The 23763-nt window shown below is 47.4% G+C and overlaps 1 protein-coding gene and 1 non-coding gene across 2 annotated transcripts in view; both read right to left on the bottom strand.

Moving 5' to 3' along the window:
• The window catches only part of DDX17 (DEAD-box helicase 17), a 182741-nt gene that overhangs the window by 109282 nt on the left and 49696 nt on the right, over positions 1–23763 (bottom strand). The window contains exons 5-6 of the mRNA XM_063940483.1: positions 11018–11083; positions 10780–10921 (exon numbers count right to left, since the gene is read on the bottom strand). Of these exons, the coding sequence (XP_063796553.1) occupies positions 10780–10921; positions 11018–11083 (208 nt within the window). The remainder of the gene's footprint in view (positions 1–10779; positions 10922–11017; positions 11084–23763) is intronic.
• LOC134959524 (U5 spliceosomal RNA) lies at positions 3089–3204 on the bottom strand. The gene has a single exon (XR_010187550.1). It is a non-coding gene; the product is annotated as a U5 spliceosomal RNA (small nuclear RNA).

The raw sequence follows: 23763 nt of genomic DNA, 5'->3' as shown, positions 1-23763 counted from the left end.
CTCACCGAACAGTCCGGTTTTGGTACCACAACAGTTTGGAACAGAAACCTTGGTTTTGTAGTTGAAGTAGAACTGGAACAATGACCCGAGTCTGTAGCAGTTTTTGAACTGCTGCTTGTAAGGTTATACTTGCTTCCGGTGAAGCTGGCAAGCCTGATTTGAAAAATCTGTTATTTGGGAGTTCCTGAAACTCCAGTCTGTAGCCCTAGGCGTCAAGATCTTATATCCATGGATCCAGGCATGATGTGGTCCATACATGACTGAAATATCGTAACCGGGCTCCCACTTGCCTGTTGACCAGGCAGTGCGGTCCACAGTCATGCTGAAGGTTTTGCGGAAGCAGAACCGGAGGTCTAATGCGGGAAGCCTGTATTTGCAGGTTTTCTGGGCTTACCTCTAAGGGGTATATGCAATTGTGGTCGAATTCCCGAAATTGTCGAATTTCGGGTCATTTTCGACCAAAAAAAAAAATTCCCCTATGCAATCCAGTGCTTTCCGACCAAAAAACGGACTTTCAAAATTCGACTTTTTGAAATTCGAATTTTTGCAAATTCGACTTTTCTGCAATGATACAAGTGCTGCAATTCGACCAAAGCATATTCAATTCAAGTTTTGAAATTCGACAGCAGTGCTTTTAGACAGCAAATTCGTCATTTTCAATCCGCCACACTTTGGAGGGTGAAAACAAATAAAAAAATTTTAAACATGTTTTTTTTGGTGTTTTTTTTTTTGGGAATAGCAGATCTATTTATATTAGAAGGGATTAGGTACTTTTTTTTTTTTTTTGGGAGGCACAAATATTATTTATATATTTTTTAAAATATTTTTTTTTTTTTTTTTTTTTTATGCTGGAAGGGTAAAATCATTAAAAAAAATGGCGTGGGGTCCCCCCTCCAAAGCATAACCAGCCTCGGGCTCATTGAGCTGGTCCTGGTTCTAAAAATAGGATTTTGGTACTTACCAGGTAAATCCTTTTCTTTGAATCCATAGGGGGCACTGGAGTACTCTTGGGATATGGACGGGCGGAGCCGAACAAAGGCACTGAATATTCAAATTTAGGACTCTCCCCCCCCTCCATATCCCCAAGTACCTCAGTGTACTTTGCCAGTGTTTTTTACTGAGCGAACAGGATATAGAGAGGTTGACAATGGAGAATCCCTATAACATAACGGACAACCACAAAGTTGATCCGTAACCTTATTGTCAACTAAACAGTTGACACCTTAACCGATAGAACTTTATAATTTGAGCCAATTGGTGAAAATGTGTTACCCTAAGCTCCTTCGAGCTTAATACCATCCAAGTTAAATTTGTTCACTAAGCTCCCTTGAGCTTACAACAACCCAGGTAAAACTGCTCTGGGTGGGCGTCCAGTGCCCCCTATGGATTCAAAGAAAAGGATTTACCTGGTAAGTACCAAAATCCTATTTTCTTTATCATCCACTAGGGGTCACTGGAGTACTCTTGGGACGTACCAAAGCTTCCCTCGTGGGCGGGAGAGCTGTTTGATACTTGTAACAGTAGGCAGCCAAAGCTAAATGCTGATGGCGCCACCATTCATAACGTGTAAACGTGCACAAACGTGGTGCACTAAAGGCTATGTAGCCGCGTCGTAAACGCTCCACGACCCGCTGGGTGTGACATTCCCACAGAACCTGTGGGATGCTATTACTGACGTAGGCGATTGTAACTTAGCCTTAAGTAAGCCTGACTTGTAGTCATTATTATCCAACTGGATAAAATCTGCTGAGAAACTGGCTAACCCCAGTTTGCAGTATCATATAGAACAAACAACGTATTCATATCACGTACTACATATATAAACGCGTAACGCGTGTACCACATTCAGAATTTTAGAATGTGCTGTCCCCACAGGAACCACTATTGGTATATTGATGTGAAGAATACGAAAGCGGATTTTGTCGGAAGATCTGCTTTGTAATGAGAAAACTCAAATACGGTGGCTTGGAATACAAGGCACCCAAATATGAAAACAAAATCCTTGCCGAAGCACCCTTGGCGAAGCCAAGGCTAGAAGAAAAATGTTTTCCAAAGTGAGAACTTAATACCCATTTGTTGTACGGGTTCAAAAATATGAAACTTAATTCCCATTTGTTGAAAGGATTCCAAAATATGAAAACTAAGAAATCTGAACCCAACCTCAAATCGCCTGGCGCTGTAGGTGGGATAAATAGAGTCTGAACTTTGGTGACACCTTGTAGAAAGATGTTTACAGACGTAAATAGAGGCAAACGCTTTGAAAATAAGTTTACCACACAGATACCTGCACTCTTAGTGCAGATGAACGCAGTTTTCCATCCCATCCCGTTTAACAGAATACGGGTACTTGAAGTATGATGTTGGAAACTTCCGAGGTTTACAACCTATGTAAGCACACGAAATTTTTTAATTATGAGCTGCCTTAAGCGGCTTACTATTTCGTAACATGGTTGGTATAACCGATACTGTAATTCTCTATTTTTTAAGGGAGAGGTCTGAACTCTCACCCCGTCAACCGCAGCTGCGGTACATAGATAATAGGTACATAGGTAACTATGGGTAAAAGAACGTTCCGTGATGTAACAGGTTGGCCGTATTATGAGCGGGGCAAGATCGTGTGCAAGTATTACTTGAAAATTCGAGAAGCAAACTTCTCCGAAACCCATGAGATACCACCAGTATGACTGTGACGAACTGTCTTCTGATCCGTTTTGGCAACGAAGAGAGAAGCGGAAAATGGTGGAGCCAGATACACGATGCTGAATGACCCCATGAATGTGATGTACATATACTGAGCTTTTGTAATTGTGGCGAGATGCCATTATGTATACTTGGGGTAACCGCCTTCTGTGGACTCACATATGAAACACCTCTGGATTTAATGTCCAGTTTTCAAGATCCAAACCCTGACGGGTGAGATCTTTTGTCTAACAAATGTCCACTCACGGATTGATGTCTTGACATTTTCACATAATGGCGTTCTGAGCCATTGAAGATTTGAGTTACCTGCCGCATTGCCATGCGGCTTCTTGGTTTTCACTGGTTGTTGTGTATGCAACTGCCGTTGCTTTGTTTGACTGCTTAAGGGCAGCGTGAGCCAGGCATGAAAAAACAAAATTACCTGAAACTCACGGTTGTTCCTGTCCACAGAAATCTTTAGTAAAAAGCGAAAGATTTATTCGTTCTGAAGAGAACCCAGAGTCTATCCCTGGACAGACTGAAAACGAATTATTTATTGCATTGTAAAATGCACAGAGTTCTAGGACATTTATCTATTGCATTGTAAAATGCACAGAGTTCTAGGACATTTATTGACAGCAATCTGTCGTGTTTTAGAACCTTTGCGTTGATTTTAACTACAAATCCTGACTCTCTGTGACTGTCGTCCAGAGTATACGCACCCTTGTCCCTCTGTGAGAAACGCGATTGAAAACACATCTTTATTCTTAATAAGTGAATACACCAATGTACCGCTAATGTGCGTGTACCTTTGTTCTTGCTGGTGTAGTAGGTAAAAGTCTTTGATTTACCGTATTTATAATCTTACCTAGGAATTGACATCGTTTAGACCGACTTAGATGTGATTGTTTTCGAACTTAATCTGCTACCGCAGTATACCTTAGTAGCGCAAGATAGAGGAACTTTGTTGATACATAGTTCTTATGTGAGATGAGCGATTATTCCAACATCACTTTGGTAAATACCGGCAGCGATAAGCAACGGTATAAATGAAATGGTTAATGGTTGTGGCGATTTGCAAACGCTAGAACCTGTGATGAAGAAACCGGACTGGGTAAATACGCATTGTGAAGATCAAATGCAATTATACAATTTTGTGGCTGCAATAAGCAAAAACTAACTGCAGAAAATCCATTTTCATTTTCTAACTGTAGTAAATGACTTGCTGATTGATATTGCAACGGAGCTGTTTGATTTTGCTCAAACAGACGGGAATAAGTCATTTTGACTCTGTTGGCGTACTATTGACTGGTTTATAACCCAGCAAAGACTAAATGACAACCTGCCAAACCGTTCGCCAGAAGCAGTTTTGTACTCTAAGCTGTAAATAGCTGAGACATATATGAGTTGAAGTCATGAAACCTCGCAAATGTAACGTGAAAAGACGCACTTCCACAAATGTAAAAGAGGTCATCAAACCACTGGCTTGCTGACTGTAACGTCCTGTCGTTACAAGACGTGACTGATGTTTATAAAAGAATAAAACGCTGTTACAAGTATATTGTATGCGCTATGATCGGCATGGTTCCATAGATAGATTCTAGTGACCCAAATGTATCTGTGGTTTTTATAATGTTTGACAGAAACGCATATACCAATGGCGGATCGCGTCCTTTTGGAAACTATTATGTATGGTTGTCTAAAACCCCGCACTATCTGAGTGCTGGACTAATGTACCCTGCTCACTTGTAGTTATCGGTGTGAGATTTGACATAGAATCGTGCATTAAATTATAAGACTAGTGAAATAAACACTCTGGTACCCAAAGGAAAATTGTCACTTTGGAAAGATTGTCTTTTGTTAGCGCTGGCGGAGTTATTCTGAGACTCCGATTACCGCTGTTTTAATTTGAATTGCCAATGTTAACATTTTTAGTCTGCACTAGAGCCTTATTCGCTATGTAGACAGACATCATAATAGGCAACAGACAGACACTTGCACGATTATTATATGGCATATATATCTATATATATATGTTATTGCTGAACAGCATATTTATTAGGAAACCAAAGTCTTTATGTGAAAAGCAGTTCACATGGCCATGAAACCCGAACCAAATTCCTACTAACACCCCTGCGCCTTCTGGTGGCTTAAAGATGTAGGGCAGGAATGTTCCAGAATTATCTTGAACTAATAAAAAAAAAAAAATTCCCACTAACACCCCTGCGCCTCCTTGTGGAGTAGAGGTGTATGGTCTGGAATTATAACTGGAAAACCAGCAATGATTAAAATGGCCGTCATGCCATGCTTTCCCAGAAAATCATAGTACAGGGTACCTGCTGCAGTTTTAATATAGGCTTAATAGCCTATTATACAGTTATTATGCTTAATAGCCTATTATACATAGGATACAGTAAAATATATGTATTCAAATAATATGAGCACTGCCTGCAGTGTATTTATGCAACTGCAACCAAAAATAACAGAAAACATGGTTAAACGTGGAATAGGTTATGCCACTGATAACCTATTGCCAGCCAAAGCCTCATATATATATTATATATATATACAAAGTGTTTACACCTATAATCACAGTTCATACTGATATTATTGCCAGCAAAAGCTTCATTATATTTATATATATAAAACGTGCTGAAACATCACAGTACACAGTGTACATTGTTTAACGTGCTGCGCTGCTTGTGTATTTTGAACCCATGCAGCCTTTGCTGCTGCTATGGGTATTATTCCCCCTCCCCCTGCATCCCTTACCTGCAGCGTACGGAGATCGGGAGCAGGGAGAGCAGGAGAGCCTGATCTAGCGCCGGGGAGCCGTCCGGCAGCTGCTTCCTACAGCAGTACACAGTCTCCCTGTGTCTGCGGTGTGTCTTTGGAAAAGTGGCCTGCGTCCTTTAGTGACGTGCGGCCACTGTCTCGGCGGCGTGTAGCGGTGCCGGGCCATGAAAGCAGTGAGAGCGGCCGGCGTCTGAGTGACGTGCGGCCGCTCTCTTAGTTGAGCTCCCGGAGAATGTCGGCGGCGTGTAACGGTGCCGCAGCAGAGCAGTGAGAGCGGCCGGCGTCTGAGTGACGTGCGGCCGCTCTACTTAGTTCAGCCCAGGAGAATGGCGGTAGCGTCTAGCGGTGCCGTGCCCTCAGAGCAGTGAGAGCGGCCGGCGTCTGAGTGACGTGCGGCCGCTCTCTTAGTACAGCGCACGGAGATTCTCGTACCGGTGTAGTTCTACAGTATAACACTCACGTGCTCAGCGGCTATGTCATTTCTACAGCATAACACACACACAGCAGGGCGGCAGCGTGAGCTGACCGCCCTGACACTCATACCTTGTGCCGCCTTCTCTTCTCTCTGCAAGCTCCGTTTCAGCCTCATCTTGGCTGTGACGGAGCTTCTGTAAGTGTAAGCTCCTTCCAGCTCTTTGTCTTATCCTGGCTGTAACGGATCTTCTTTCTGTAAGCTCCGTTCAGTTTAAAGGAGACAATGGCTGCCTGTGGCTGTGAGGGTGCTCTTTGTGAGGACCGACACGCCATGCACTTGCCTATAGCGCCTGTGGCTGTGAGGGTGCTCTTTGTGAGGACCGACACGCCATCCGCTGCCTTGCAGCGACACCATCCCGGACCCATGTTTTTCCATAAACTGAGACGGGCAGTGTAAAAATTAAAAATAAAAATAAAAATCTGAAAAGTGGCCATTGCCACAAGCCGATGTTCATCTGTGAGCACCGAAAAAACACTGGCAAAGTACACTGAGGTACTTGGGGATATGGAGGGGGGGGGAGAGTCCTAAATTTGAATATTCAGTGCCTTTGTTCGGCTCCGCCCGTCCATATCCCAAGAGTACTCCAGTGACCCCTAGTGGATGATAAAGAAAATGCGGGGAAAAAATTGACAGGGGATCCCCCGTATTTTTAAAACCAGCACCGGGCTCTGCGCCTGGTGCTGGTGCCAAAAATACGGGGGACAAAAAGAGTAGGGGTCCCCCGTATTTTTAACACCAGCATCGGGCTCCACTAGCTGGACAGATAATGCCACAGCCGGGGGTCACTTTTATGCCGTGCCCTGCGGCCGTGGCATTAAATATCCAACTAGTCACCCCTGGCCGGGGTACCCTGGGGGAGTGGGGACCCCTTCAATCAAGGGGTCCCCCCCCCCAGCCACCCAAGGGCCAGGGGTGAAGCCCGAGGCTGTCCCCCCCCCATCCAATGGGCTGCGGATGGGGGGGCTGATAGCCTTTGTGATAATAAAAAGATATTGTTTTTTCCAATAGTACTACAAGTCCCAGCAAGCCTCCCCCGCAAGCTGGTACTTGGAGAACCACAAGTACCAGCATGCGGGAGAAAAACGGGCCCGCTGGTACCTGTAGTACTACTGGGAAAAAAATACCCAAATAAAAACAGGACACACACACCGTCGACAGTAAAACTTTATTTCATACGTCGACACACACATACTTACCTATGTTCACACGCCGACATCGGTCCTCTTCTCCATGTAGAATCCACGGATACCTGTAAAGAAAAGTTCAAAATACTCACCTCAACCATGGTCCAGAGATAAATCCACGGACTTGGCAAAATAAGAAAACGCAAATACCCGCACCAAAAACGGACTGAAAGGGGTCCCATGCTGACACATGGGACACCTTTCCACGAATGAGACCTGTCAGTGACAGCTGTCACTGACAGGTCTCTAAGCCAATCAGGAAGCGCAACTTCGTTGCGCTCACCTGATTGGCTGAGCGCTGTCTGCACTGTGACAGCGCATCGCACAGCTCCCTCCATTATATTCAATGGTGGGAACTTAGCGGCTAGCGGTGAGGTCACCCGCCGGTCAGCGGCTGACCGGCGGGTGACCCCACCGCTACCCGCAAAGTTCCCACCATTGAAAGTAATGGAGCGGCTTTGCGATGCGCTGTCACAGTACAGACAGCGGACAGCCAATCAGGTGAGCGCCACGGAAGTAGCGCTTCCTGATTGGCTGAAGGGACGTCAGTGACAGGAGTCACGTGATGTCCCGGCATTCGGGAGAAAGGGGTCTTATGTGAAAACATTGGACCCCTTTCTAGTCCGGTATGGATCGGTGTTCGGTTTGTTTTTTTGCCAAGAACGTGGATTTACCTCTGGACGTGGATGTACCTCTGGACGCTGGAAGGTGAGTATAATTTTTTCACAGGTACCCTCGGATCGTCGGCGACCGTGGCAGTCGGCGTGTCAACATAGGTAAGTATGTGTGTGTCGGCAGTATGTAATAAAGTTGTACAAGTCACGGTGTCTGTGTCCTGTTTTTATTTGGGTATTTTTTTTCCAGTAGTACTACAGGTACCAGCGGGCCCGTTTTTCTCCCGCATGCTGGTACTTGTGGTTCTCCAAGTACCAGCTTGCGGGGGAGGCTTGCTGGGACTTGTAGTACTAATGGAAAAAACAATATCTTTTTATTATCACAAAGGCTATCAGCCCCCCCATCCGCAGCCCATTGGATGGGGGGGGGGGGACAGCCTCGGGCTTCACCCCTGGCCCTTGGGTGGCTGGGGGGGGGGACCCCTTGATTGAAGGGGTCCCCACTCCCCCAGGGTACCCCGGCCAGGGGTGACTAGTTGGATATTTGATGCCACGGCCGCAGGGCACGGCATAAAAGTGACCCCCGGCTGTGGCATTATCTGTCCAGCTAGTGGAGCCCGATGCTGGTGTTAAAAATACGGGGGACCCCTACTCTTTTTGTCCCCCGTATTTTTGGCACCAGCATCAGGCGCAGAGCCCGGTGCTGGTTTTAAAAATACGGGGGATCCCTGGCCAATTTTTCCCCTGCATTTTTAGAACCAGGACCAGCTCAAAGAGCCCGAGGCTGGTTATGCTTTGGAGGGGGGACCCCACGCCTTTTTTTTCGGGTTTTTCACGTTTTTTCCCGTTTTTTAAAATCGCGGCAAAATCCGCCAAATCGGCCGATTTTCGCCCGCGATTCTGGCGAATCCGTTTTTCATTGAATATGGTGAATCCCGGCAGGCACCTGCCGGGATTCACCTGGCGAATTTGGTCGAATTAAAAAACGTCGATAATTGCCGCGAATTCGACCGCAATTGCATATACCCCTATAGCCTTTGAAGGCAGTAGAAGAACCTTTGGACTAACCTTTAAACTTTGCTGTCCGAAAGGACTGCAAAGTTGGTGCAGAATAGGATTTTCTAGTCGGGGTGGGTATGTAGACTTACCTGCCGTAGCCTTGGATATCCACGTATCCAGTTCATCTCCAAACAGGGCTTTACCTGTGAAAGGTAGGCTTTCCACGCTTTTCCTGGAATCCGCAGTCCACTGGCATAGCCACAAGCCCCTGCGTGCTGATACTGCCATGGCAGTGGTGCATGCGTTAAGCAGTCCAATCTCCTTTATGGCCTCCACCATAAATTTAGCAGAATCATGTATATGCTGTAGGAGTAAAATAATCTCCCCCCTGGACAAGGAATCCAGCCAGTCTATCTTACGTGACAGCCTGGAAACCGATGCATCAACGATCGGTGGGTTTTCCCATTTTTTTTCTACCATCCTGAGGAAATGGGAAGGATGTAATTAACAGTTTTGGAATCTGAAACTTCCTGTCAGGGTTAACCCAATTTGCTTCAAAGAGGGAATCTAATTCCTTAGAAGCAGGAAAAGTAGCAGAGGATTTCTTTTTCACATTAAAAAAGGATTCCTCCTCGTCCTCTGACACTGTCAGGAACGTGCAAAACCTATCATAGCTTCAATCAGAGCCTGTATTCCCTGTGCCAAAGCTGCCCCCCCCCCCCAAAGTCCGCCTCCGGGTCTGAAACATCACGACAGGTGTCAGCCTGCATGATTTGTGGTAGAGTACGCTTCTGTGGATAAATAGCAGGGGTCGGAGACTCTGGGATGACCACTGAATATCTATTCATCAGGTCATCTACAGGTTGCCTTAAATAAGGAGTCTCCTTTTCATTTTGGGACAATTTGTTTGAAATATTTGAAATCACCCCCTTTAATGAATCTCCACCAAACAGGTTCAGATCCACTAGCCTGAGAATGTGTACTATCCTGAGTACACGGCAGTGAACCCCCAGATTGAGAAAAGCACTCTGCTGTGCATGATACACACTCCTTTGACATGATAAATGTAAAAGAACACACACACAGAGTGATGAATAGGTTAAAAGCACAGTTAACCCACACAGAGCACTTCTAGGGAGACAGTATCGGAGCAAGCCACACAGCGCCCCTATAGCTGAAGTATAGACTTAGCTGGGTTGCAAACCAAGTACCCTTAATAGGGCATAGTACACCAAATTATTGTTCCCCCCCCCCCTCGCTATGACCCCCCTGGTACCGCTGAGGTGCTCTGGAGTCCGTGTGGAGGAGCTGCACTTTCCTGTCAGTCTGCCTACGTAAGCTGCAAAAGGGAAATGGCGCTGGTGAGCCACTGGATCCGCTCAAAGTGAAGGCCCTGCCCCCGTAATGGCGCGTGGTCTTCCCGCTTTTTATACTGGCTGGGGTGCATAATAAGGGTTACAGTGGGTTAAAACCCCTGTAATATGTGCCAGTTGTGGGTAATAGTAGTGGCTCAAGCCACAGTGGTCACACAGTGCATCTGAAGCCTGGAGCGCTCCTACCCTTATGTCGCCATTAGAGCCGGCGACCCGCTAACCGGGACACCGGCCACCTACTCACCACTCTTCAGTCTCCTGGCTCTGTTAGGGTGGCGGCGTGCTGCGGGTCTGTACGCCCACCGTGGTGGGGCTTGCGAATAGGACCCTCAGGAGCTCAGTGTCCTGTCAGCGGGGAACGGGACCATTAACCCTAGGGAGGTTGGGCAGTCTGGTGCCAGCCAGCCCTGCCTAAAATAATAAAATGAAAAATAAATGCAGAAAACTCTTCAGGAGCTTCCCAAGCGTGACCGGCTCCTCCGGGCACATTTTCTAAACGGAGTCTGGTAGGAGGGGCATAGAGGGAGGAGCCAGTGCACACTATTGATGTCTTAAAGTGCCCAAGGCTATACCCCATAGTACTACTGTGGACCCCAGTATCCTCTAGGATGTAAGAGAAAAGCATTTTTCAATCACTTCAATTACACCATCTATCTTACCTCTCTCCAGATCACGTATCTGTGGACCCTTTGGTGCCCCACCATAGATGCATGTACTCTTCAACCGGGATGATTTACCATAATCATCAGCTACTTGCTGTACTTGCTGAGCCAACTCTCTGGTTGGAGCCAGGACCAAACACTGTAAAAACCAATAGTATTTGTTTCATATGGATTGGAATATATGGTTCTCTAATATTTAAATCTGAAAAAGCAAAAGCGGTTCCACTATACGTACAATTGGTCCATCCCCTCGCTCCAGATAAGGCTGATGGTTGATGTGCACCATAGCAGGCAGCAAATACTTTAAGAGTAAATTAAAAAAAAAAAAAAAAAAGAGAAAAAAAAAAGTTCAGTGCTGAGAAAATCTTGCAAACAATGTACTCTGGCAACATTTAACTTTTCAACAAACTATTAAAAAAAAAAAAAAACACACAACAAGCACCATCATCCAATTTACTACACAAGATAATAAAAAGTTTTAACTGTGAATAGAAAACTCAGGTTTTATGTGCTGTTTTGATGTGCACAGGAACGTTGGAATTTAATGAAGCAGTCCAAACAAACAAACAAAAAAATAAGAATTTACTTACCGATAATTCTATTTCTCGTAGTCCGTAGTGGATGCTGGGAACTCCGTAAGGACCATGGGGAATAGCAGCTCCGCAGGAGACTGGGCACAAAAGTAAAGCTTTAGGACTACCTGGTGTGCACTGGCTCCTCCCCCTATGACCCTCCTCCAAGCCTCAGTTAGGATACTGTGCCCGGACGAGCGTACACAATAAGGAAGGATTTTGAATCCCGGGTAAGACTCATACCAGCCACACCAATCACACCGTACAACTTGTGATCTGAACCCAGTTAACAGCATGATAACAGCGGAGCCTCTGAAAAGATGGCTCACAACAACAAAAACCCGATTTTTGTAACAGCAACTATGTACAAGTATTGCAGACAATCCGCACTTGGGATGGGCGCCCAGCATCCACTACGGACTACGAGAAATAGAATTATCGGTAAGTAAATTCTTATTTTCTCTGACGTCCTAGTGGATGCTGGGAACTCCGTAAGGACCATGGGGATTATACCAAAGCTCCCAAACAGGCGGGAGAGTGCGGATGACTCTGCAGCACCGAATGAGAGAACTCCAGGTCCTCCTCAGCCAGGGTATCAAATTTGTAGAATTTAGCAAACGTGTTTGCCCCTGACCAAGTAGCTGCTCGGCAAAGTTGTAAAGCCGAGACCCCTCGGGCAGCCGCCCAAGATGAGCCCACCTTCCTTGTGGAATGGGCCTTGATAGATTTAGGCTGTGGCAGGCCTGCCACAGAATGTGCAAGTTGAATTGTGCTACAAATCCAACGAGCAATCGTCTGCTTAGAAGCAGGAGCACCCAGCTTGTTGGGTGCATACAGTATAAACAGCGAGTCAGATTTTCTGACTCCAGCCGTCCTTGAAAGATATATTTTCAATGCCCTGACAACGTCCAGCAACTTGGAATCCTCCAAATCGCTAGTAGCCGCAGGCACCACAATAGGCTGGTTCAGGTGAAACGCTGAAACCACCTTAGGCAGAAACGGACGCGTCCGCAGTTCTGCCCTGTCCGAATGGAAAATCAGATATGGGCTTTTATACGATAAAGCCGCCAATTCTGACACTCTCCTGGCTGAAGCCAGGGCCAGTAGCATGGTTACTTTCCATGTAAGATATTTCAAATCCACCGATTTGAGTGGCTCAAACCAATGGGATTTGAGAAAATCCAAAACTACATTAAGATCCCACGGAGCCACTGGGGGCACAACCGGGGGCTGTATATGTAGTACTCCTTTTACAAAAGTCTGGACTTCAGGAACTGAAGCCAATTCTTTCTGGAAGAAAATCGACAGGGCCGAAATTTGAACCTTAATGGACCCTAATTTGAGGCCTATAGACAATCCTGTTTGCAGGAAATGTAGGAATCGACCCAGTTGAAATTCCTCCGTCGGGGCCTTCCTGGCCTCACACCACGCAACATATTTTCTCCAAATGCGGTGATAATGTTGTGCAGTCACCTCCTTCCTGGCTTTTACCAGGGTAGGGATGACCTCTTCCGGAATGCCTTTTTCCCTTAGAATTCGGCGTTCAACCGCCATGCCGTCAAACGCAGCCGCGGTAAGTCTTGGAATAGACACGGTCCCTGCTGAAGCAGGTCCCGTCTTAGAGGTAGAGGCCACGGATCTTCCGTGAGCATCTCCTGAAGTTCCGGGTACCAAGTTCTTCTTGGCCAATCCGGAGCCACGAGTATCGTTCTTACTCCCCTTTGCCGTATAATTCTCAGTACTTTTGGTATGAGAGGCAGAGGAGGAAACACATACACTGACTGGAACACCCACGGTGTTACCAGAGCGTCCACAGCTATTGCCTGAGGGTCTCTTGACCTGGCGCAATACCTGTCCAGTTTTTTGTTGAGGCGGGACGCCATCATATCCACCTTTGGTTTTTCCCAACGGTTCACAATCATGTGGAAGACTTCTGGATGAAGTCCCCACTCTCCCGGGTGTAGATCGTGTCTGCTGAGGAAGTCCGCTTCCCAGTTGTCCACTCCCGGAATGAACACTGCTGACAGTGCTATCACATGATCTTCCGCCCAGCGAAGAATCCTTGCAGCTTCTGCCATTGCCCTCCTGCTTCTTGTGCCGCCCTGTGTTTACGTGGGCGACTGCCGTGATGTTGTCCGACTGGATCAACACCGGCTGACCCTGAAGCAGGGGTTTTGCCAGGCTTAGAGCATTGTAAATCGCTCTTAGCTCCAGTATATTTATGTGAAGAGACATCTCCAGGCTTGACCACACTCCCTGGAAGTTTCTTCCCTGTGTGACCGCTCCCCAGCCTCTCAGACTGGCATCCGTGGTCACCAGGACCCAGTCCTGTATGCCGAATCTGCGGCCCTCTAACAGATGAGCACTCTGCAACCACCACAGAAGAGACGCCCTTGTCCGTGGAGACAAAGTTATCCGCTGATGCATCTGCAGATGCGATCCGGACCATTTGTCCAGCAGATCCCACTGAAAAGTTCGTGCGTGGAATCTGCCGAATGGAATCGCTTCGTAAGAAGCCACCATTTTTCCCAGGACTCTTGTGCATTGATGCACAGACACTTTTCCTGGTTTTAGGAGGTTCCTGACAAGTTCGGATAACTCCCTGGCTTTCTCCTCCGGAAGAAACACCTTTTTGTGAACCGTGTCCAGAATCATTCCCAGGAACAGCAGACGCGTCGTCGGGGTCAATTGAGATTTTGGAAAATTCAGAATCCACCCGTGCTGTTGCAGCACTACTTGGGTTAGTGCTACTACGTCCCCCAGCTGTTCTCTGGACCTTGCCCTTATCAGGAGATCGTCCAAGTAAGGGATAATTAATACGCCTTTTCTTCGCAGAAGAAACATCATTTCGGCCATTACCTTGGTAAAGACCCGAGGTGCCGTGGACAATCCAAACGGCAGCGTCTGAAACTGATAATGACAGTTTTGCACCACGAACCTGAGGTACCCTTGATGTGAAGGGCAAATTGGGACATGCAGGTAAGCATCCTTGATGTCCAGGGACACCATAAAGTCCCCTTCTTCCAGATTTGCTATCACTGCTCTGAGTGACTCCATCTTGAACTTGAATTTTTGTATGTACAGGTTCAAAGATTTCAGATTTAGAATAGGTGTTACCGAGCCGTCCGGCTTCGGTACCACAAATAGCGTGGAGTAATACCCCTTTCCCTGTTGTAGGAGGGGTACCTTGACTATCACCTGCTGAGAATACAGCTTGTGAATGGCTTCCAATACCGTCGCCCTGTCTGAGGGAGACGTTGGCAGAGCAGACTTTAGGAACCGGCGAGGGGGAGACTTCTCGAATTCCAACCTGTAACCCTGAGATACTACCTGCAGGATCCAGGGGTCCACCTGTGAGTGAGCCCACTGTGCGCTGAAATTCTTGAGTCGACCCCCCACCGCCCCTGAGTCCGCTTGTAAAGCCCCAACGTCATGCTGAGGGCTTTGCAGAACCCGGGGAGGGCTTCTGCTCCTGGGAGGGAGCTGCTTGGTGCACTCTCTTACCCTTTCCTTTGCCTCGGGGCAGATATGACTGTCCTTTTGCCCGCTTGTTCTTATAGGAACGAAAGGACTGCGGCTGAAAAGACGGTGTCTTTTTCTGTTGGGAGGGGACCTGAGGTAAAAAGGTGGATTTCCCGGCTGTTGCCGTGGCCACCAAATCCGATAGACCGACCCCAAATAATTCCTCCCCTTTATACGGCAATACTTCCATATGCCGTTTGGAATCCGCATCACCTGACCACTGTCGCGTCCATAAACTTCTTCTGGCAGATATGGACATCGCACTTACTCTCGATGCCAGAGTGCAAATATCCCTCTGAGCATCTCGCATATAAAGAAAAGCATCCTTTAATTGCTCTATAGTCAATAAAATACTGTCCCTATCCAGGGTATCAATATTTTCAGTCAGGGAATCCGACCAAACCACCCCAGCACTGCACATCCATGCAGAGGCGATGGCTGGTCGCAGTATAACACCAGTATGAGTGTATATACTTTTCAGGGTAGTTTCCAGCCTCCTATCAGCTGGATCCTTGAGGGCGGCCGTTTCAGGAGACGGTAACGCCACTTGTTTTGATAAGCGTGTGAGTGCCTTATCCACCCTAGGGGGTGTTTCCCAGCGCGCCCTAACCTCTGGCGGGAAAGGATATAATGCCAATAAATTCTTTGAAATTAGCAGTTTTCTATCGGGGTTAACCCACGCTTCATCACACACTTCATTCAATTCCTCTGATTCAGGAAAAACTACAGGTAGTTTTTTCAGACCCCACATAATACCCCTTTTTGTGGTACTTGCAGTATCAGAGATATGCAAAGCCTCCTTCATTGCCGTGATCATATAACGTGTGGCCCTACTGGAAAATACGTTTGTTTCTTCACCGTCGACACTAGATTCGGTGTCCGTGTCTGGGTCTGTGTCGACCGACTGAGGTAAAGGGCGTTTTACAGCCCCTGACTGTGTCTGAGACGCCTGGACAGGTACTAACTGGTTTGCCGGCCGTCTCATGTCGTCAACTGATTTTTTGTAACGTGCTGACATTATCACGTAATTCCATAAACAAAGCCATCCATTCCGGTGTCGACTCCCTAGGGGGTGACATCACCATTACCGGCAATTGCTCCGCCTCCACACCAACATCGTCCTCATACATGTCGACACACACGTACCGACACACAGCAGACACACAGGGAATGCTCTTATCGAAGACAGGACCCCACTAGCCCTTTGGGGAGACAGAGGGAGAGTTTGCCAGCACACACCCAAGCGCTATAAATATATAGGAACAACCCTACAGAAGTGTTGTTTCCTTTATAGCAGCTTAATATATCAATATCGCCAAAAAAGTGCCCCCCCCTCTCTGTTTTTTTACCCTGTTTCTGTAGTGCAGTGCAGGGGAGAGTCCTGGGAGCCTTCCTCGCAGCGGAGCTGTGCAGGAAAATGGCGCTGTGTGCTGAGGAGATAGGCCCCGCCCCCTATTTCGGCGGGCTCTTCTCCCGGTGTTTGTGAGACCTGGCAGGGGTTAAATACATCCACATAGCCCCAGGGGCTATATGTGATGTATTTTTAGCCAGAACAAGGTATTATCATTGCTGCCCAGGGCGCCCCCCCCCCAGCGCCCTGCACCCTCAGTGACCGCTGGTGTGAAGTGTGCTGACAACAATGGCGCACAGCTGCAGTGCTGTGCGCTACCTCATGAAGACTGAAAAGTCTTCTGCCGCCGGTTTCTGGACCTCTTCACTTTTCGGCATCTGCAAGGGGGTCGGCGGCGCGGCTCCGGGACCGGACTCCATGGCTGGGCCTGTGTTCGATCCCTCTGGAGCTAATGGTGTCCAGTAGCCTAAGAAGCCAATCCATCCTGCACGCAGGTGAGTTCACTTCTTCTCCCCTAAGTCCCTCGTTGCAGTGAGCCTGTTGCCAGCAGGACTCACTGAAAATAAAAAACCTAATAACTTTTTCTAAGCAGCTCTTTAGGAGAGCCACCTAGATTGCACCCTGCTCGGACGGGCACAAAAACCTAACTGAGGCTTGGAGGAGGGTCATAGGGGGAGGAGCCAGTGCACACCACCTAGTCCTAAAGCTTTTATTTTTGTGCCCTGTCTCCTGCGGAGCCGCTAATCCCCATGGTCCTGACGGAGTCCCAGCATCCACTAGGACGTCAGAGAAATGTGGATTTTCCAGCAGTTGCCGTGGCTACCAGGTCTGATAGACCTACCCCAAATAACTCCTCTCCCTTATAAGGCAATACTTCCATGTGCCTTTTGGAATCCGCATCACCTGACCACTGCTGCGTCCATAACCCTCTTCTTGCAGAAATGGACAGCGCGCTAACTCTTGATGCCAGTCGGCAAATATCCCTCTGCGCATCACGCATATATAAAAATGCATCTTTTAAATGCTCTATAGTCAGTAATATACTGTCCCTATCTAGGGTATCAATATTTTCAGTCAGGGAATCCGACCACGCCACCCCAGCACTGCACATCCAGGCTGAGGCGATGGCCGGTCGCAGTATAACACCCGTGTGAGTGTATATACATTTTAGGATATTCTCCTGCTTTCTGTCGGCAGGTTCCTTTAGGGCGGCCGTATCAGGAGAGGGTAGTGCCACCTGTTTAGACAAACGTGTGAGCGCTTTATCCACCCTAGGGGGTGTTTCCCAACGTGCCCTATCCTCTGGCGGGAAAGGGTATGATGCCAATAACCTTTTAGGAATTATCAGTTTTTTATCGGGGGAAACCCACGCCTCATCACACACTTCATTCAATTCCTCGGATACAGGAAAAACTACAGGCAGTTTTTTCTCACCAAACATAATACCCTTTTTAGTGGTACTTGTATTATCAGAAATATGCAAAACATTTTTCATTGCCTCAATCATGTAACGTGTGGCCCTACTGGAAGTCACATTTGTCTCATCATCGTCGACACTGGAGTCAGTATCCGTGTCTGTGTCCGCCATCTAAAGTAACGGGCGTTTTAGAGCCCCTGATGGCGTTTGAGACCCCTGGACAGGCACAAGCTGAGGAGCCGGCTGTCTCATATCGTCAACTGTCTTTCGTAAAGAGCTGACATTGTCACGCAATTCCTTCCATAAGCTCATCCACTCAGGTGTCGACTCCCTAGGGGGTGACAACTCTATTATAGGCAATTGCTCCGCCTCCATCTCATTTTCCTCCTCAAACATGTCGACACAATCGTACCGACACACCGCACACACACAGGGAATGCTCTGATAGAGGACAGGACCCCACTAGCCCTTTGGGGAGACAGAGGGAGAGTATGCCAGCACACACCAGAGCGCTATATATAGACAGGAATACCACTATATAACGTGCTTTTCCCTTTATAGCTGCTGTTATTATCAAAACTGCGCCAAATTAGTGCCCCCCCTCTCTTTTTTACCCTTTTCTGTAGTGCAGGACTGCAGGGGAGAGTCAGGGAGACGTCCTTCCAGCGGAGCTGTGATGGAAAATGGTGCCCGTGTGCTGAGGAGATAGGCTCCGCCCCCTTCTCGGCGGCCTTTTCTCCCGCTTTTTGGTGAATTCTGGCAGGGGTTAAAATACATCCATATAGCCCTGGGAGTTATATGTGGTGTATTTTCGCCAGCCAAGGTGTTTTACATTGCTGCTCAGGGCGCCCCCCCCTAGCGCCCTGCACCCTCAGTGACCGGAGTGTGAAGTGTGCCTGAGGAGCAATGGCGCACAGCTGCAGTGCTGTGCGCTACCTTGTTGAAGACTGATGTCTTCTGCCGCCGATTTTTCCGGACCTCTTCTTGCTTCTGGCTCTGTAAGGGGGCCGGCGGCGCGGCTCTGGGACCGGACTCCGAGGCTGGGCCTGTGTTCGGTCCCTCTGGAGCCAATGGTGTCCAGTAGCCTAAGAAGCCCAAGCTGGCTGCAAGCAGGCAGGTTCGCTTCTTCTCCCCTTAGTCCCTCGATGCAGTGAGCCTGTTGCCAGCAGGTCTCACTGAAAATAAAAAACCTAAAACTAAACTTTCACTAAGAAGCTCAGGAGAGCCCCTAGTGTGCACCCTTCTCGGCCCGGGCACAAAAATCTAACTGAGGCTTGGAGGAGGGTCATAGGGGGAGGAGCCAGTGCACACCAGGTAGTCCTAAAGCTTTACTTTTGTGCCCAGTCTCCTGCGGAGCCGCTATTCCCCATGGTCCTTACGGAGTTCCCAGCATCCACTAGGACGTCAGAGAAAAAAAGTAAAATTTGATTTGGAGTAGAAGTCACTATCACAACGCAGCCAGCAACACAATGCACATAACACTTCTGATGTCACGGAGAGATTTTATAGGGCTTGGTAGAGGAGCTATTTGCACTTTTTACAGCTATTCTACAGAAACCGGATTAAGGCCAGGATATATGGACGGGTCAGGCTCAATGGCCAGTAGAAGACATACTATATTTATATAGGTCATGTCATGTTTACACCTTCATTTGAATTTTCTTCACTTCAGAGAAGTCCAGAAAATAGTACATAAATAAATACACATTTCCCATTTAGTTGTTGGCATGGAGTGCATCATTGCCAGTGTCCCCTATGGCTTCTGAAAAAGGGATTTATCGGTAACTACCAAAATCCTCCTTTTTCTGTCAGCCACTAGGGGACACTGGCACAACTTCAAGACTGTGGGGACGTCCAAAAGTTTCCCCCCTGGGCGGGAGATAAACAAGACGGCCAAACCGTGAAGATGAAGACGCAAAAGTAACAAACTTGTAGAATTTAGCAAACGTATGAATACTGGACCAAATGGCTGCTCTACAGAGTTGAGAAGTGGCAGCCCCCTACTAGCGGCCCACGAAGACCCAACTACACCGCGTGTAGAGTGGGCAGCAATGGTTAATGGAGGTCGCCTAGATTGGTGTAGATAGGCCTGACGAATAGTCAACCGAATCCAGCGGCCCAAGGTCTGCTTAGAAGAAGGCCACCCTCGACGCGGAGATCATAAAGCAAGAATAAAGCATCAATCTTTCATAACAGTGCTGTTCGTTCCACATAGGTCTTCAACATTCTCACTACAGCCAAAGAAGAAGGTGTCCCAGAATCCTCCTGCAAGGACGGTACCACAATAGGCTGATTGATGTGAAAAGCCGACACGACCTTGGGAAGAAAAGAAGCATGTGTTCCCAACTCTGCCCTATCAGGATGAAATATCAAGTAGGGAGGCTTACAAGACCAGGCACTTAATTCAGATACTCTCCGGGCTGAAGCTACGGCCAGTAAGATATTTAAAGGTCTGCTTCTTCCAAGGGTTCAAAAGAGAGTGACTGTAGATAATCCAGCACCAGATTTAAAATCCCAAGGAGCTGTAGGAGGAACAAACTGGGGTTGTACCAATAGGACCCCCCCTTGTAGGAAAGTTTGCACATTCGGTAGGAGCGCAAGGAGTCTCTGGAAAAAAAAAAATATATAGATAAAAAAAGGTAGATACCTGAACTTTCAGGGATCCCAGACGAAGTTCGGAATCTAAACCTGCCTGAAGAAAGAGCAAGAACCAAAAGAGATGAAAATAATCTGATTGAAACCCTTTTCCGTCACACCAAGAGATATACGACCGCCAGATGCGATGGTAATGGGCTGCCGTAACAGGTTTTCGTGCCCACATCGTGGGAATCACACCTTCCGGAATCCCTTTGCGTTTTAGGATATCTGCCTCAAGAGCAATCCCGTTAAACGTAGCCGTCGTAAATCTGGATGCACGAAGGGCCCTTGTTGGAGTAAATCCGGACGCAGAAGGAGAGGCCATGGATCGTCTGCTAGCAGAATGCATAGGTCTGAAAACCAAGCTCTCAAAGGCCAATCTGGTGCCACCAAAATCATCGTGACTGACTCCCGTTAGATTCTCTTGAGAATAAGAATACGAGACAATAGAGGGAATAGAGGAAACACATATACTAGGTGGCACGGCTAGAGCATCTACAGCTCCTGCTTGAGGATCCCATGTTCTGGAAATGTATAGAGAAAGAGGATGATTGAGGCAGGACGCCATGAGATCCACCTCTGTATACCCTCAGCGTTGTGTTAGGGCGTCGAACACCTGTGGGTGAAGTGCCTATTCTGAGGTAGTCTGCTTCCCAATTGTCCACTCCTGGAATGAATACCGCCAAGAGAATTACAGCATTGCGCTCTGCCCACTGGAGGATGCGTGTCACCTCTTGCATCGCCTGGCGACTCGGAGTTCCTTCCTGTTTGTTTACGTACGCTACAGCAGTCGCGTTGTCAGATTGAACCTTTATCGCCTTGGATAGAAGAATGTGGGCAGCTTGTACCAGCGCATTGTAGATCGCTCTCCGTTCCAAAACATTTATTGGCAACAGTGACTACTGTGGCGATCGTGGCCCTGAAGATGGAACAATACAGCCGCGCCCCATCCCGAGGCTGGCATCTGTCGTTAGGAGCGTACAGTTCCATATTCCAAAACGCCTGCCGCAGTGAGATTGTGCCGCTGGAGCAACCAAAGAAGCGAAATTCGTGTCTCTGGAGTCAGATGAACCAACTGCTGAAGATGTAGATGTGACCCCAACCATTGATGTAACAGGCCCAGCTGGAAAGGAAGTGAGTGAAAACGGCTGAACTCCAGAGTTTCGAAGGCAGCTACCATTTTCCAAGCAAACGAATGCATAAATGGACTGATACCAGTTGTGGTTTAAGGACAGCTTAAACCAGTTTCCTTATACTCCGAGCTTTGTCTTTCTGCACGTTGGTGTCCAAGATCACACCGAGAAACTGGATACGTTGTGACGGTGATGGTTGGATTTTCAAAAATTGATTATCCATCTAACACATTGTATTTTAAAAGAGCATGCTCCTGGAGAATGAGATCGGATGGAGCTTTGAGGAGGAGGTCGTCTAGGTATGGTATTATTGTGACTCCTAATGATCTGAGGTGAGCAATCATCACCGACATGACGTTGGTAAACACCCTGGGTGCCATGGACAGTCCGAATGTCAAGGCTCTGAACTGAAAATGATCCTGTTTAATAGCGAGCCTGAGAAACGCTTGGTGAGGTTCCCAGGTCGGGATGTGGAGATATGCATCCTTGATATCCAGAGATATCATGAACTCCTTGGGTTCCAGGCTCGAAATCACTGAGCGACTCCATCTTGAACCGGTAATAAGTTAGAAACTGATTCAATGATTTTAGGTTCAGGATAGGTCTTACAGTTCCATCTGGTTGTGGAACTACAAAAGGATTGCAATAATAACTCTTCTTTTGCTGAAACGGTGGCACCGGCATTAATACTGCCGATTCCAGTAAGGTCCGTATTGCACCTTGAAGGGCTAACCGTTTGTCCAGAAGAATTGGAAGACTTGTCATAAAATATTTATTTGGCGGTAAAACTTCGAAATCTAACTTGTACCCTTGGGAGTTGATATCGTGAATCCATGCATTGTCGGATATCTTGAACCAGCCATCTTGAAAATTTCGAAGCAGCGCTCCCACCGTACCTGGGCCCCAGTGGGAAGGGAGACAGTCATGCCGCTGTCTTTTCTGTAGGCTTTGGGTCCTGACAAGCAACGACTGGTTGTTTGCCGTGAACTCTGCCTCGCAAGAATGAATTTCTGCCACGTCCTCTAAAAGATTGAGTTGGACGGAATAAGAGCATTTAGGCGGTGGTGAAAGGATCAGTAAAAAGTTAGATTCCCCCCCCCCCCCCCCCCCCCTCCGTAGCTTGCAAAATTAAAGTATCCAGTTCTTTTCTAAAAAGAATGTCACCTGTAAACGGCAGTGCCTCAGCCGCTCTCTTGGACTCAGTACCTATCTGCCATGACTTTAGCCAAAGGACTCTCCTGACAGCAATAGCCGAAGCAGAGATTCTCGAATTCACTTGGCCGATCTCTCTAGACCAGGCATTCCCAACCACGGTCCTCAAGGCACACCAACAGTGCAGGTTTTATTGATATCCAGGCTGCAGCACAGATGGTTAAATCAAAATAACTGAGCTATTAAGTGAGCTGTGCTGAAGCCTGGATATCACTAAAACCTGCACTGTTAGTGTGCCTTGAGGACTGTGGTTGGGAATGCCTGCTCTAGACGTTTCCCCTAAATATACGGCCGACTCCTTAATGTGTTCCGCTAGTATAACTACTTCTATAATCGGAACTCCATTTTATAAATCCGTAATTAACTTAGTGGCCCAATGCTCCACTGCTTTGTTCACCCAAGAGCTCACCAAGGTTGGTCGAAGGGATACACCTACAGCCGAATAAATGGATTTCAGCATGGTGCCCAGTTTCCGTTCAGACGGGACTTTCAAAGAGAGAGAAAGAGAGAGATGACTTTTCCCATTTATCCGTCGTGGACGATGGAAACTGAAAACTACTGAGGAATCTCTTAGGCATTTGAAACTGTTTGTCTGGGTTTTCCCATGCCTCAGTCAGCTGATCATCCAGCTTTTTTGAAAAAGGATGCGACTGATGTTCGCTGTTTTCTACCAAATAAGGCAGCATCTGGCAAATCCGATGCCATAGTTTCATAGATGTTCAAAACCTGTTTTATTGCTAAAATAAGAGATTCAACCCCTTGGGAAGAATCTGGAGAAACTTCATCATCCGCGTCAGTAATCTCGTCCAACTCCCGTTCGTCTTCTTCAGCTTCGTCCTGAGAAGTTCTTATTCTGATTCATCGGACTGCAGAAGTAATGGTACTGGACGCTTTTCAGCCTCAGCCACTGCCTGCGGCTGTTTATTGGACGTGTCCAAGCGTTTTGCAAGTCCGGCAACTGACTTGGCTAGCCCTGCCACCCAGGGCGGTTCCGTAGAAATAGAGGGAACATCATTCTAATGGAAGTTCGTAACCGTCTCGCGAGTCTTCCGTAAAGCAGCCACCTCAGTATGTGAGAAATGGTTCCTGTGAGCGCTACCACCCAGGGGGATAAATTAGAGTCTTGAGACGGATTAA

Source organism: Pseudophryne corroboree, chromosome 9 (assembly GCF_028390025.1).
Source record: "Pseudophryne corroboree isolate aPseCor3 chromosome 9, aPseCor3.hap2, whole genome shotgun sequence".
Lineage (NCBI taxonomy): Eukaryota > Metazoa > Chordata > Amphibia > Anura > Myobatrachidae > Pseudophryne > Pseudophryne corroboree.
This window is presented reverse-complemented; position numbering and strand designations above follow the sequence as displayed.